This window comes from Mytilus trossulus, chromosome 13, assembly GCF_036588685.1.
Source record: "Mytilus trossulus isolate FHL-02 chromosome 13, PNRI_Mtr1.1.1.hap1, whole genome shotgun sequence".
NCBI classification, from domain to species: Eukaryota; Metazoa; Mollusca; class Bivalvia; order Mytilida; family Mytilidae; genus Mytilus; species Mytilus trossulus.
Window position 1 is genome coordinate 41,812,680 of NC_086385.1, and position 13,964 is coordinate 41,826,643.

General features: G+C 31.7%; 2 protein-coding genes across 2 annotated transcripts in view; one reads left to right on the forward strand and one right to left on the reverse strand.

Annotated features, from left to right (window-relative positions):
* Positions 1–4,128: 4,128 nt before the first annotated feature.
* LOC134694384 (angiopoietin-related protein 1-like) lies at positions 4,129–6,828 on the forward strand. Its single transcript, XM_063555389.1, has 2 exons — positions 4,129–4,591; positions 6,587–6,828. The coding sequence occupies exons 1-2, from the start codon at positions 4,129–4,131 to the stop codon at positions 6,826–6,828; spliced, it is 705 nt and encodes a 234-aa protein (XP_063411459.1).
* A 5,678-nt stretch (positions 6,829–12,506) lies between these two features.
* The window catches only part of LOC134694385 (techylectin-5A-like), a 41,745-nt gene continuing 40,287 nt past the window's right edge, over positions 12,507–13,964 (reverse strand). The window contains exon 5 of the mRNA XM_063555390.1: positions 12,507–12,748. Coding sequence (XP_063411460.1) covers positions 12,507–12,748 — 242 coding nt within the window. The remainder of the gene's footprint in view (positions 12,749–13,964) is intronic.

Here is a 13,964-nt window from a genome sequence, read left to right on the forward strand (position 1 = left end):
CAAAATATGCAAATATGGCTACGAATTCTAACGTATAAAATAATTTAAATGTGGGTGTGTTGATATAAAACAATTTAAAATTAGGTTTTTATATAATTACAAATTTGGATTCCTAAATCTTATAAATTAAATGATTAAAACCAATCAAACTGTAGAGTGACTGACATATTTAATTCTCGTTTGAATTGTTTTTACATTGTCTTATCGGGGAATTTTATAGCTGACTATGCGGTGTGGGCTTTGCTAATTGCTGAAGGCCGTACGGTGACCTATAGTTGTTAATGTTTGTGTCATTTTGGTCTTTTGTGGATTGTTGTCTCATTGGCAATCATACCACATCTTCTTTTTTATAAACTAAAAAAGTATAAATTTTAGCGGTTTTAACACGTGAAACAATGATGCCCTTCCTTTATATTGAGATTTTTTTTTTCAATAACTATTATATTATCTTTACTGTTAAAATAGCAAGGTCCCAATTATACGCCGGCATGACACAAAAACGTCGAATCAAAGAATTCAATTTTATACAAACATTTTACCAATACAGAGTATTTTTTTTATCTACATAATTGATATTACCAAAAATTAACGAGTAGAATATGATACCGATGGCAATAGTATATGTTACATGTAGTTTCAAATTAAGTTTAACGTTTTTCCTCCTTTCACTTTCTGGAGTACCACAACTTTATTGTTGTAAGAAAATCATGACGGTTGAAACAAAAGAGGAGAAAACAATGGACCGTATAATCAGCATGACTTTATCTTATGAATATACTATAACTGAAAATCCAGGCTGAAAATGGGCGTACCAAGGTACTTTATTTAATCCCAGCAGGTGTTTTCCGATATAGATTCATATGATAGATATAGTATAATTGTTTGATCTAAGCTATACATATTTGGTATCTCTTGTTCAATTGTCTTTGCCATGATTTTCTAGTCTCTCTACGACTATTGAGCTTGGTTCTGTATTTTGTGTCTCTTGTTATTTTTATAGATTCAATTGGTAACCTTCAACTCAGAGATTGCAGTGACCTCCCACTTTGCGCGAAGAGTGGAGAATATGAAATATACCCGGATGTCAATAACAAGATAGATGTATACTGTGACATGGATACTAATGGCGGTGGATGGACGGTAACTTTAGATAAGCTACCTTTAAATCATGCATCAATCTAATTGGGAACAGATCTTGAGTCAACGTAAAGTTTTCAAGGTTTCGGCTTCACTCCATCTTACTTCATGTTCTAGTAATTACTGTATCACATCAGCCAATGACATGCCAGTCTTTGACTTTTGAGCCTTTTGAAGGCATGTATGACAAAAGACCTTTGGAATTCCTGAAGGTCTCTAAAAAGATAAGAGAGAGGGGAATTACAATATACATGTACTTGTTATCAAATCATGGTGACAGGTTATGTTTTTAATCAGATTGATAATCATGGTGCAGCAAAAAATGTTCAAATATTTTAATGCTGAAACATATGCCAGAAATTACGATTACCCCAATACAACGTTTGTTCAATGAAAACCGATTGTTCAAGATTACTAAATAATTAATAAAGTTTTTAAATTCATGTGATTCATACATTAGATATTCTGTATATTGTTTGTTTAGATAATTCAGCGACGGGTTGACGATTCTGTAGATTTCTACAGATACTGGAGTGACTACAGGAACGGTTTTGGAAGTGTTTCTGGAAACCACTGGCTTGGTGAGTATCATTATTGAATGATTCCAAAATGAAACTCAGGCGGAAAATACCTAGTAAACAATTAGTTCAAGAATTAAAATAAAAAGGTGACTCAAAACATTAAAGAGACGCGAATGATACCAAGGGACATTCAAATTCATTATTAAACTCCTTGGTAATTGTTGTGAGGGTAAAAATGTATGTTGAGTTTCACCAGTTGATTGTCAATACATAACTAATTTAAAAAAAAAAATGGAATGTGATTTGTTCTAACACACATTATTGTTTATGGATTTACCTCACACTTTTTTTTTTATAGTTATGTGTTTATGAGTGAAACATTGTTTGAGTAAAGACAAATGGCAAGTATTTCCTTGTACGATTCGGGAAGACTTTTTCAAACGAATTATTTGTCCGGAAATGATGATGCTTTGGGTCTTGATATGGGTTTAATAGAACAACATTAAGTGATTTTTATAACAAAAACATATATCAAGTTTATACAAATATTTCTGTAAAGAACTCAATCAATAACTGTTATAAATATCAATTTTATTAAAAAATCGTTTCTTCTTTAAATATACATGGTTAAATTAATGTTCTAGATGACTAGTGTCGTGTACACTTAACCTTCATTGAATATCGACTAAACATTATTTACACTACATGTAAACATTCAGTGTTATCAATGGGAACATAAATTTTTTATAGTTTACGTGTGAGTTACACTAACACAACACCGAGTTTAGGTCAATTGAACACGGCCTTACTTGTATTGATCAATGTTTAAATAAAAACGAGTCCTTAACCAATCCAAATATCTCAATACAACTTCGAAGACACAATTCTCCTTTTCTTATAACAGCATAAATATACAGAGATGTTGAAATAAGAACGAGTCCTTAAGCAATACAAATATCTCAATAGTACCTCTAGGACACTCTCTTCTATTTTTGTAACAGCACATATCATTAGAGAATCAGTGACTTATCGTATCATTAAGGATGTTCGCTGCTCAGTATCAAAATAAATATCTTTTCATAAAACTAGTATGTAATGATAGGGAATAAACTGAGGAATTAAAGAGGCAAAACAAAAATATAGGGGTCAATGTGCTTGTTTTCGAGATGTTAGCCATTGAAATTTTGGCGGGAAAATGTTCTCTCTTTATTTTTCATTGCTTTATCATTGACCACTTAAAGTTCTCAAATACTATTAAAAAAAAAATTTATAAGACTTTTACAAATACCTTATAATTATACATGTAAAAGATTTATAAAAAGAAAAATGGGGTTCATTGTGATTTTTGTAAGGCATTCAAATGGATTAAACCAGAGGATTCTGAAAATCTGACAAAAATTCCAAAATATGACAAGCAGACATCCGTAAATACATATTTAGCTTATTTTCCTGTATCTAAATATTTGAAATAGTTGGTCAAATTACTATTAGTTTCGTTTTGAACCAAACTGTGTAAGCAAGTATCTATTTATTATTACTTCAATAGTAAAATCATACACGCATATATACGCATAGATATTGTTTAGAAATAATTGACTTGATAATGTTATTTTACCTGGTGTTTCGATTTAGGTTTTATATTACCAAGGCATTATCCTCATCAGATACCATAGCCTTACAGCAACATGATAACAATAAACAAAGTTCTTTTGTTTTTGGTATGCATAATGGGCGATTTCATTACGAGACGTGATTTGTCAATGTTCAGGTACTATTTGGTTTCAAAATAACATCCGACATAAAAAGGTTTAATCTTAAACGAAGTTCAATTTTCAGGTATTTTCATTTCAAAATGTCTCTAGCTAGATGATTTAATATTAATAAAAAAAGGATTTACGTTAACAGTTCTAAATCACAGGCTTAGCAGTATAGACAAATACAAAAACACATCATTTACATACGACTGAAATCGAAATTATCCGAGACCAATAACCTCCAACTGCTCATTTAGTCGACATGAATCACCTCCCACTGTCAAATTAAAATGAAAAATCAAACATCGTCGTATCTGGGGTATTTTTCGTCGATTCGGGGAAAATCTGACAGTTGTTTCACATGCCCTGGTATATACTCCACTCATGAATTACTTTTGTTTCCTTGAGACTTCCCAAAATTTGTCACGTGTCCCAAAAAAAACCCCAGCCGAATCAAGTGAAATTCAAAATTTATTCTTACCTTATGAATAACGAATCTCCAGAACTTAGCAATACAATTATTCGAATTACTAATATCATTGAATTTCATATTATTAATGTGTCACATTAGGATATTTCATGATGTTATGTAATTTCCTATTTGCCTCGACTGTTGATGTCTACTTGTTAATTTGAATATCTTTATAATGTCTATTTCAGGTAACGACAACTTAAATATATTAACCACATCAAGAAACTATGTCGTGAGATTTGAAATGCATGACTTCGATAACTATACTGCTTACGCAGAATATCAATCATTTAAAGTCGACAACGAGGCTTCACAATACAGGGTTACATTTAGTGGATACAGGGGCACTGCTGGTAAGTCAACGGATTTTCACACTACAGGGTTACATTTACTGGTTACACGGGCTCTGCTGGTAAGTCAACGGAGCTTCACACTACAGGGTTACATTTACTGGTTACACGGGCAATGCTGGTTAGTCAACGGAGCTTCACACTACAGGGTAACATTTACTGGTTACACGGGCAATGCTGGTAAGTCAACAGAGCTTCACACTACAGGGTTACATTTACTGGATACACGGGCTCTGCTGGTTAGTCAACAGAGCTTCACACTACAGGGTTACATTTACTGGATACACGGGCAATGCTGGTTAGTCAACAGAGCTTCACACTACAGGGTTACATTTACTGGTTACAAGGGCAATGTTGGTAAGTCAACGGAGCTTCACACTACAGGGTTCCGTTAACTGGTTACACGGGCAATGTTGGTAAGTCAACGGAACTTCACACTACAGGGTTACATTAACTGGTTACACGGGCTCTGTTGGTAAGTCAACGGAACTTCACACTACAGGGTTACATTTACTGGTTACACGGGCAATGTTGGTAAGTCAACGGAGCTTCACACTACAGGGTTACATTTACTGGATACACGGGCAATGCTGGTAAGTCAATGAAGCTTCACACTACAGGGTTACATTTACTGGTTACACGGGCAATGCTGGTTAGTCAACGGAGCTTCACAATAAAGGGTTACATTTACTGGATACACGGGCAATGCTGGTAATTCATTAGTGTTAGTTATTTATATTATGAAATCACCTTACCCGGGGGCAAATGTTTTACGCCATATACATTACATGATTACTCGTGTTTTTAGTTCTTTTAATTTATTTTTTACTTATCCGGATACAATTTTATTTAATACAAAATTATAAATATCCGAATTTCTTCAAATATCAGTATAAAAGGTTTAACTGAGAAAACACAATAAAAAACGTAACCCTACCGAAATACAAATTTATAAAATAAAAGTTAATTTGCATGGGTTTTCGTGTGATTTTGTTTCATTCTATCTTGGATACAATTAAAATAAACATAACAATGTTTTTATTTGTGGCTAATAGAGAGATACCAGTGGGGCATTCAAACTCATAAGTCGAAAATAAACTGACAACGCCATGGCTAAAATAGACCAATAGACAAACATTAGTATACAAACACATCATATCTATTCATGGATATTTTATTTGAAAATCGTTGTTTTGTCAACTTACTATGCAGCAACAGCTTGAAAATTTGTGTCTCATGAAATCCTGACATGGAACCTGAATCATTTTGCACGCGGCACCTAGACAGTCGTCCCTCCCTTAATAAACATTCATATTTAATTATCTAAATCGGAACAAAAAGACCGATTGACTGTATTTGCGATAGCGCTAATTTTTGTAAATTGTGCACCTTCATTTGGAAATATTTAAAAATATTAATTTTCTTTAACTTGATGTTTTTGGACATTGACTGATCGGTCATAAAATGTCATTATATTGTTTTTATAATCATTAGTTTATCGGAACCATTTGATTTGCAATATTTGTCCGACAGTCAATGTTATTCTATTAACATGTAACATTTTTTTCTTTATAAAGCTTTTTGTGTTATGAGTAATATTTGAGTGTCAGCATATTTTCACGAAGACGTATATTTGTTTCAATATATAAATACTTTTGATAAAAAATAGATAAAGTCACAGCTTTACACAGTTTTTAAGTTTTCTGATGTAAAGAAGACTTAATCCTTTGATCAATTCAATTAGGGCTTATTTAGCCTAAAACTGAAGCTACAGATGTTTTTTTATATTGTTTTGTTAATCCTGTAAGTGCTAAATGTATTATTTAATTGTCAATCGATAACCTTGTTTCTGTTATGCGATTGTAACCTAGCAAAATATATGATTTCTGAAAGTTTTACTTCAGTGAGAGTCAAATAATCATACTGATAACTTCCGCTTGTTTGTATAATTACGTGTATTCGATCCTGAAATCATTTAATTTTTGACTACTACATAGGACTTGTGTCTTATTGTACCAGTGGAGTAAAAGTTTTTTCAGGCAAGTGACTAGGTCAAAGACATTGTCTATCATTGGCATTGCTAATTTCTGCAACCGGTCGTGTTGCATCCCGTTATCATCGTTATTCCAGTACCCAGTTGCCCGGTTACAGTTATAGATATTCGGTCCTTCTGACGGTTAATCGATTGACAACACTACTGTTAGTCAAGCGCACCCTATGTATCTGTAAATCGGGTGTTCGTAATTAAATTGAAAGCGATGGTTTTGTTTTTTAATATTTAATTATTAATTCATTATTTGACTGTTGGAAAGATATCGTTCGTGATTAAGTCATGTGTTTGCGTTTTTTTAGGTAATGGATTTGAACTAAACAATGGAATGAAATTTACTACAAGAGATCGTGACAACGACCTTCACCCGTATCATTTTGGAAAGGGACAACAAGGTGCGTGGTGGTACAATGCATGCGCAAAATCTAGTTTAAATGGCATTTACCAACCAGAGGGAACCACAGGTTCAAAGACGATATATTGGAAAACATGGAGAGGAACTACACTGAAAGCTACCGCAATGAAAATAAGACCTTTCAATTGAAATATCCTTTAATTTTTCGCCTCATCTTTTAGTTTGCATATATGTTGTGGCATTTATTCAATTAAGAAATTGTGTTGCTTTATGAATTTTTTAAAGGAAATAATTGAAAATATTTGTTTGACTTTATTGTTATTTGTAAATGTTTTGTATCTTTTTTTTTATTTTAATAAAAAGGTTGAAATTAGTAAATTATAAATGTCAGTTGATCCTGGTATGTCTTTAAACCAACAACAACGCTATAAAAAATCTAGCCTTTTTAACTTTTTTGATTCGTGCGTTCCTGATGAGTCTTTTGTAGACGAAACATGCGTCTGGCGCAAATACAAAATCGCAATCATAATATCTATGATGAGTTTACATACACAATCATAGGCATTGTCAACGGCTAGTTCCCCCCAAATGTAAAATTCATGAAGCAGCTCTCATAGAGCCGTTCTTCTGTCGAGACTCGGCAAAGTATCAATACATAACTAACGTTACAACAAACCAACAAGACTATATAACATCAACACGAATAGAACCGTCATTCCTCTCTTTGATACAATATTAACTTTCGTCGGGAACATAAACAGTTGAAAGTCGAGGATCTACAAAAAAGAAGAAAAGTTAAGATCTTTATGATAAAAAAAGACCTTAAACAGATCTTTATTACATCTAATATCTACTAATATTATTTCTATGGGCTTTTGAACATTAGTTTCTTATCCAAGCGCTCTGACTTCTGAACTGATGATATCATCCGAGAATAACAATTCACCAGTAGTGGTAAAGACCCAGTATTTAAAACTAAATGAAAATAACACTTTCTAAATTCCATGCGACCAAAGCACGTTTCTTCATCAGAACCAATCAAACGCAAACCTTTTGAAATCCAAGGATGTCTTACTTTCGTTTTAGTACAATTGCAATAATTTTTGAAATATCAAACATAATTTCACAACCTTTCATTCCGAACGACCAGGCAGCGTTTTATCATGAAATTACATGGACACGGTGAAAAATAGAATCTTTAAGTTCATCCTTTAAGCCATTGAAGAAAAAATTTAAACTGTTAAATCTTCGGTCTTTTACTTGAAAGAGATACAGCAATGATGAGAAGCTTGCATAAATTAAATCATGGACATATGTGTCCCTACGGCAACAAGGTGTTTCATTGAAAATTTTAATTTAAACCATACACCATACACCATTACACAAATACACAATTCATCATTACACAATACACTTTAACTACACCATAACACAATGAACTATAACAACAATGCATTACAAAAATGTTTCTCTTGCATAATCTTTACAAATCTTCGCAGTTTGAAAAATAGCTGCATGACCCAATCCTGTTTATTATATATTTGTAAAAATCATGATTAAGACTACGTTTTGTTAACATATAAACATATCATTTATGAGGTATACCCCATGTCTACGGTAAGTAAACAAAAACAAATAGTGGTATGATTTTGAAAGAAAATACCAACTGCTGATTTTTTATTACGCTTTCTTCCCTAAATTAAAATTTCTGTGTAAAATGGAAAAAAGAGGTCATCATTTTTTAATCGACACGGTACCTAAATTGCATCTAGTACCCAAATTACACATATTTAGCAAAAGTAACAGTGGAAAACTTACAATTTTTTCATAGAGACACAGCAAATTGTATTTTTATGATTTGACAATATGCACGTCTTTCAACATAGGTAAATATATTCAAATATACACAAAACGTTCACAGTATACATCAGCAGATGAAGTGTATAGTGGAAAAAGTAGAATTTACGGAAACGTCACCATGCAACGTCCACAAAAAGGTCATCTTATAAAAATTATCAAATGAAATATGCAACAAGCCTCCATTTCTTAAAAAATGAATAGTAAACATAGATTAATGTCAAATTGTTCTAAATATTTGAAGATATAAAACAAATTATACATAATTCGATTTTTAAGGTTGTGAATTTTAGCATGTATACAATTTGGGTACTCGTCATCAGAATCATGAATCGTTTGGAGGTCTGTTCAAACTCATTTTTTATGAATCCCTATGGATTCAAAATTTAATTGGTGGAACCTTATAGTGAATAATGATTTATCTACAAAGTAAACACATAATGGAAACGTTTGTCTGGATAATAGATAAACATAGGCGAAAAAAACTCTGTCAAAATAAGTGCAATTTGGGTACCCTCACGTTATATATCCCTAGTTTCCAATTTTGGGGTTATTAGAAAAAGAAGAGGGGCAGCAAATGATACCAAAGTCATAAGTCGAAAATAAACGGACAATGGCTAAAATAGGAAAATACAAACCGACAAACAACATTACACAAAACAACACAAAGAAAACGGAAGACTGAGCAACATGAACCTTTACAAAAAACTATGGGGAAAAGGGGGGGGGGGTGATCGCAGTGGCTCCGGATGTGTTAGCAGATCCTGCTCTACATGTGGCAACTGTCGTGTTAGCGTGGCTTATTGAAAAAAAAAACCCGATTCGATCATAACATATGTATAATGTGTTTGTTCCGTTTCATTTGATGTAATACGGAACATATATGTGATGTAGATATGTTAAATTGCCAAAACACAATCATTAAAAAATGGTATACAAAGACATGCAAAAAGTCATTTTTCAACTTATGCCGTTCTTTTCTTCTTTTTTTCAGATTCGAATAATTTTATATCAGAGAGGTTATATACGTGACCTCCTACCGACCTACTTGTTTGTCTGCCTCTACTTATAGTTGACTGCTTAATTATTTTCATTTTTTTTGTGTCTCACCAAAATTGCTCTTCGTAAACATAAACTTAACACAAATGTTAGGAACTATAAGTATCCAGAAGGGCGACCAAATAACAGTTATATTGAAAAATGTTTTTGTAAAGAAAACTATTATTCATGGAAGAAGTAGATGAGATAATAGTCCATAGACAAAAGCAAGTGATACAATAACAACAGTTAAAATCCACTGGCCAATTTTCGATGTCCTAGTTGTGTTATGCTCGACTGGTTGTTGACTGTTTTTTATAGTCTCGATAATGTAAGCAAAATTGATAACAAAAAATATATATCTTTGCAGAAAAAATCTAGGGAATCTATATATAAAAAAAGAGAAAACAAATAATTACCGTAATGTTTGCTATCGATGACTTATGCAATACCATTGCTAATCATATCTTATTGTGCTACAAAAATAATTCTAATTAAGATGTATGCTGTTTGCTTTTCTAATATCAGTTAGTTGATTTGATTAAGGATGGTGATAATTTTGTGTCGTTAGGTAAAAGTAAAATAACAAAAATACCAAACTCCGTGGAAAAGTTTGAACGGAAAATCAAAATCTTAAATACACCAAATGAAGGGATAAGAACTGTAATATTCCTGACTTAGTACAGACAGTTTGTTATGTACAAAATGGTAAATCAAACCTGATTTTAAAGCTAGCTGAATCTCTTATTTGCATGACAGTCGTATAAGATTACATAATATGAACTTTATAGCGCTTTGATTAAATTTTCTTTGTCCTATTCTATCATAAAGCTTTTTATTACTTGTATTTCATTAGTTCCTTACTTCATCGGCTTTCAACTATTTCAGAATTCCTAATGAAGGTTAATCCAGTCGCCTCCGACCTAGAAACACAATTGTTATATACTAAACAATAATTTCTTTGTGATGATGTTAGGTATTAAATATAGATTCTAACACTGCAACAAGTTTATTACGATATTTCTCCACTCGAGACAGTTAAATTTTATTATTTAAAGCGCGAGGCTTGCCGAGCACTTTAAATAATAAAATTTAACTGTCGAGAGTGAAGAAATATCGTAATACACGAGTTATAGTGTCGGAATCTGTTTCTCTAATGCTTTTTATCGTTCTTTTTTAAAGATTTTCAGAAAATTGTGCTCTTTATATGCGACGTCATCAGGCAAGGTCGCCTTTTTTTTATGACGTCACAGTAGGAAAATTGAGAAGAAAACAAAACATTTTGACGTCATAATCAAATTTCGACTAATCATTTGCCGAGAACAGATTTTTCACTAGTGAGGAGAAATATTTTTCTCACACAGGTCAGGAAATGTGAAAAAAGCACAAAAATTAGAGAAGCGTAGATAATAAATGGTACGTATTAACAGGAGATTTACGCAGCAAAATAATCAACGCGTCATGTATACATCAGATACAATAACACATCAAAAATTATAAAAAATATTAAACAAGTATTAATAATTCTGTCATGGGTTTTGCAAATTGTTGAAGTAAAGGAAGCAAATAGTTATCCAAGGTACCAGACTTATAATTTAATTAGGTGATTTTTCGTGAAATTAAATAAATCAAAAATTTAAAATCGATATTATAAGCTGGAAGAGTATTAGCTAAGGAAAACATTAAATTAAAATTATTGATAAGTCATGGAGCTCGTTTTCGAAATATTATTTGATACATAAAATATGGCGGGAAAAGGCTGACTCGGACCATTACCTTATATTTGCATTGGTATTTTTTGGTCACAAATCATAAGAAAGAAATCAAGAATCTGCTTAAATTTTAATTAAATGACCTTTTGTGAGCTATTAGGTCTTATATTTAAAGATAAATAGGTGTGGTGGGGCCAAAATATTTTATCTTAAATCGTATGCAAAAGCATCAAGGAATCCGGACATCCGACATAAAATCCAAAGCCTCACCTCAGTACATTTTTAAGCCATATCAGTAAAAAAGGGTAAAAAGACAAGTAAGCTGTGACAAAATTTAAAAAGCGGACGTCACCTTTTGGAATAAAAACTGCAGCAATAATATTCCAATATCAATTTTATAAATGTAATATGAACTGATAAAGGATATGCAGAAGTTAAAAAAAAAACAAAAAAAAAACACAAAAAAAATTTTATTTTTGGAAGTAGACAAAAACCAGGCATAAAGGATGACATATCTTCTTCTTGTATCATTGTTAACTCTTACGTTGTTCATTTAAATGCAGTCAGTTTTACAATTTATACAACTTTCATTCACATACATTGAAGATTTTAATTGTGAAAAAAAACTAAGGTTAAGCATTCAGCAATTCATATTATACGTATTTCACTCTGATGGAGCATTAAATCGTAAAAGTTAAATGTCATTGAAAATACACTTCAAATATGCATGAAGCAACGCAATTTCTCAATTGAATGAATGCGACACCTTTGATGCAAAACAAATGACGAGGTGAAACGTTTTTAAATCTCCTTAATGATATGGCTCATTTTTTGTTATCGATAACTAACAGTGAAAAAGTATAACCGCAATGGAAATTCACTTTAAAATATTTATACAGCAACACAATGTCTTTATTACATTAATGCCACAATGTTCATGTAGACTCAAATAATAAAAAAAACAGTTTCCGGACCATCTAGTTGATTGGTCTCATTTCCATTTCGGTAGCTTCCAGTGTAGTTTCTTGTAGCATGGTTTACGCTTTCGTTTATTCTTTTATATACTTTTTTCAGGAAAAATGGTGATTGTTATTCGAAAAGAAACTAGAGTATAACATTCTTCTATTCATACTATTAATAAGTTACTCTGATTTTTATTAGTAGAAAATATTTATAAAACAGCACAATGTCTTCATTCCACTAATGCCCAATGTTCAACTACATGTAGATTCTAATAAAATCATAAGGTTTTCGAATCTTCTAATTGATAGGTCTTATTTTCATTTCGGTAGCTTTTAATGTAGTTGATCTCCAAGTTTTCCAATATATCATCTTGGCAAGAGAGGTTCCCTCTGGTTTGAACATGCCATTTAAACTAGATTTTCCGCATTTATTGTACCACCAAGCACCTTGCTGTCCTTTCCCACAATGATGCTTGTGAAGGTCGTTGTCACGATCTCGTGTAGTAAATTGCATTCCATTATTACCTTCAAATCCATTCCCTAAAAACCAAACATGAAATCATTGATCCAGTTTATTAATTGATCGATTAACAATTGATTTGTTTTCTTTTTTATAATATCATAGCAAGGTAGAACACGAATTTCATTGCAATGTTAAACATGTATATTCTATATTCATTACTTTATAATTATTTGAACAAAACCAGCATTACATATCAATATATATATATTTTCTGATTTAAATTACAACTACTTTAATGAGGTAATGCAATGTATAACACATTGTATATTATAAATTCTATTATAAAAAGAAACTTATATACAACATTTTATGCTGCAAACTATCAAAAAGTTATAACAAAAACTCGGCAGTTCGAATTTCCCATTAGTCCAAAGGTCATGAGATCCCCGAAGTTTATTTTTGACATACATCCTTTACCTAAGTGTTTATCAATTTTAACACGATAGATGGTTCTTCGCATGGAGTACAAAATTAGAGTTATGCTTTTCTATTAAGTTCTTAAATTTTTGTCTTTCAACTGTGAATAAGGAGAGTATTTCACTTGCAGAAAAATACTTAAAAAGTATATACAAAACTTTTGTTTTTCTCTGGGTCATGTGCTTGATATTAATAGATACAAAGCTTTGTTTTTCTTAGGGACTTGTACTTGTTATTAATAGATACAAAGCTTTGTTTTTCTTAGGGACTTGTACTTGATATTAATAGATACAAAGCTTTGTTTTTCTCTGGGACAGATATTAATAGATACAAAGCTTTGTTTTTCTCTGGAACATGTACTTGATATTAATAGATACAAAGATTTGTTTTTTTCTCTGGGACATGTACTTGTTATTAATAGATACAAAGCTTTGTTTTCCCTGGGACATGTACTTGATATTAATATATACAAAGCTTTGTTTTCCTCTGGGACATGTACTTGACAAATTAATTTACTTTGACCCTTTTATAAAAATATTAAAAAATCAAAAAAGTTGAACCAAACGTTTTATCAGAAATATTACACGGGTTATATAGCAGTTTGACAAACACTAATTTTGATCATTGTGGAGCTTTATATTGCCTTCACAAAGCAACGTAATTAAAACGTCTAGCTGATATTACAGAGTTATCTCCCTGTTGTGTTAGGTACCACCTTAATATACGTTTGATCTCTGGTGGATACTCGTCGCTCTTGTAATGATCCAATATATATTTATCACCATTTAAGTATTAAGCATAAAAAGGATTCAACTA

Bases quoted from the DNA above. Each gene is read 5' to 3' on its own strand.
- LOC134694384 (XM_063555389.1), top strand. From the start codon at position 4,129: ATGCATGACTTCGATAACTATACTGCTTACGCAGAATATCAATCATTT. The intron at 4,592-6,586 runs GTAAGTCAACGG...GCGTTTTTTTAG, and splicing joins TGGTTACAAGGGCAATGTTG to GTAATGGATTTGAACTAAAC.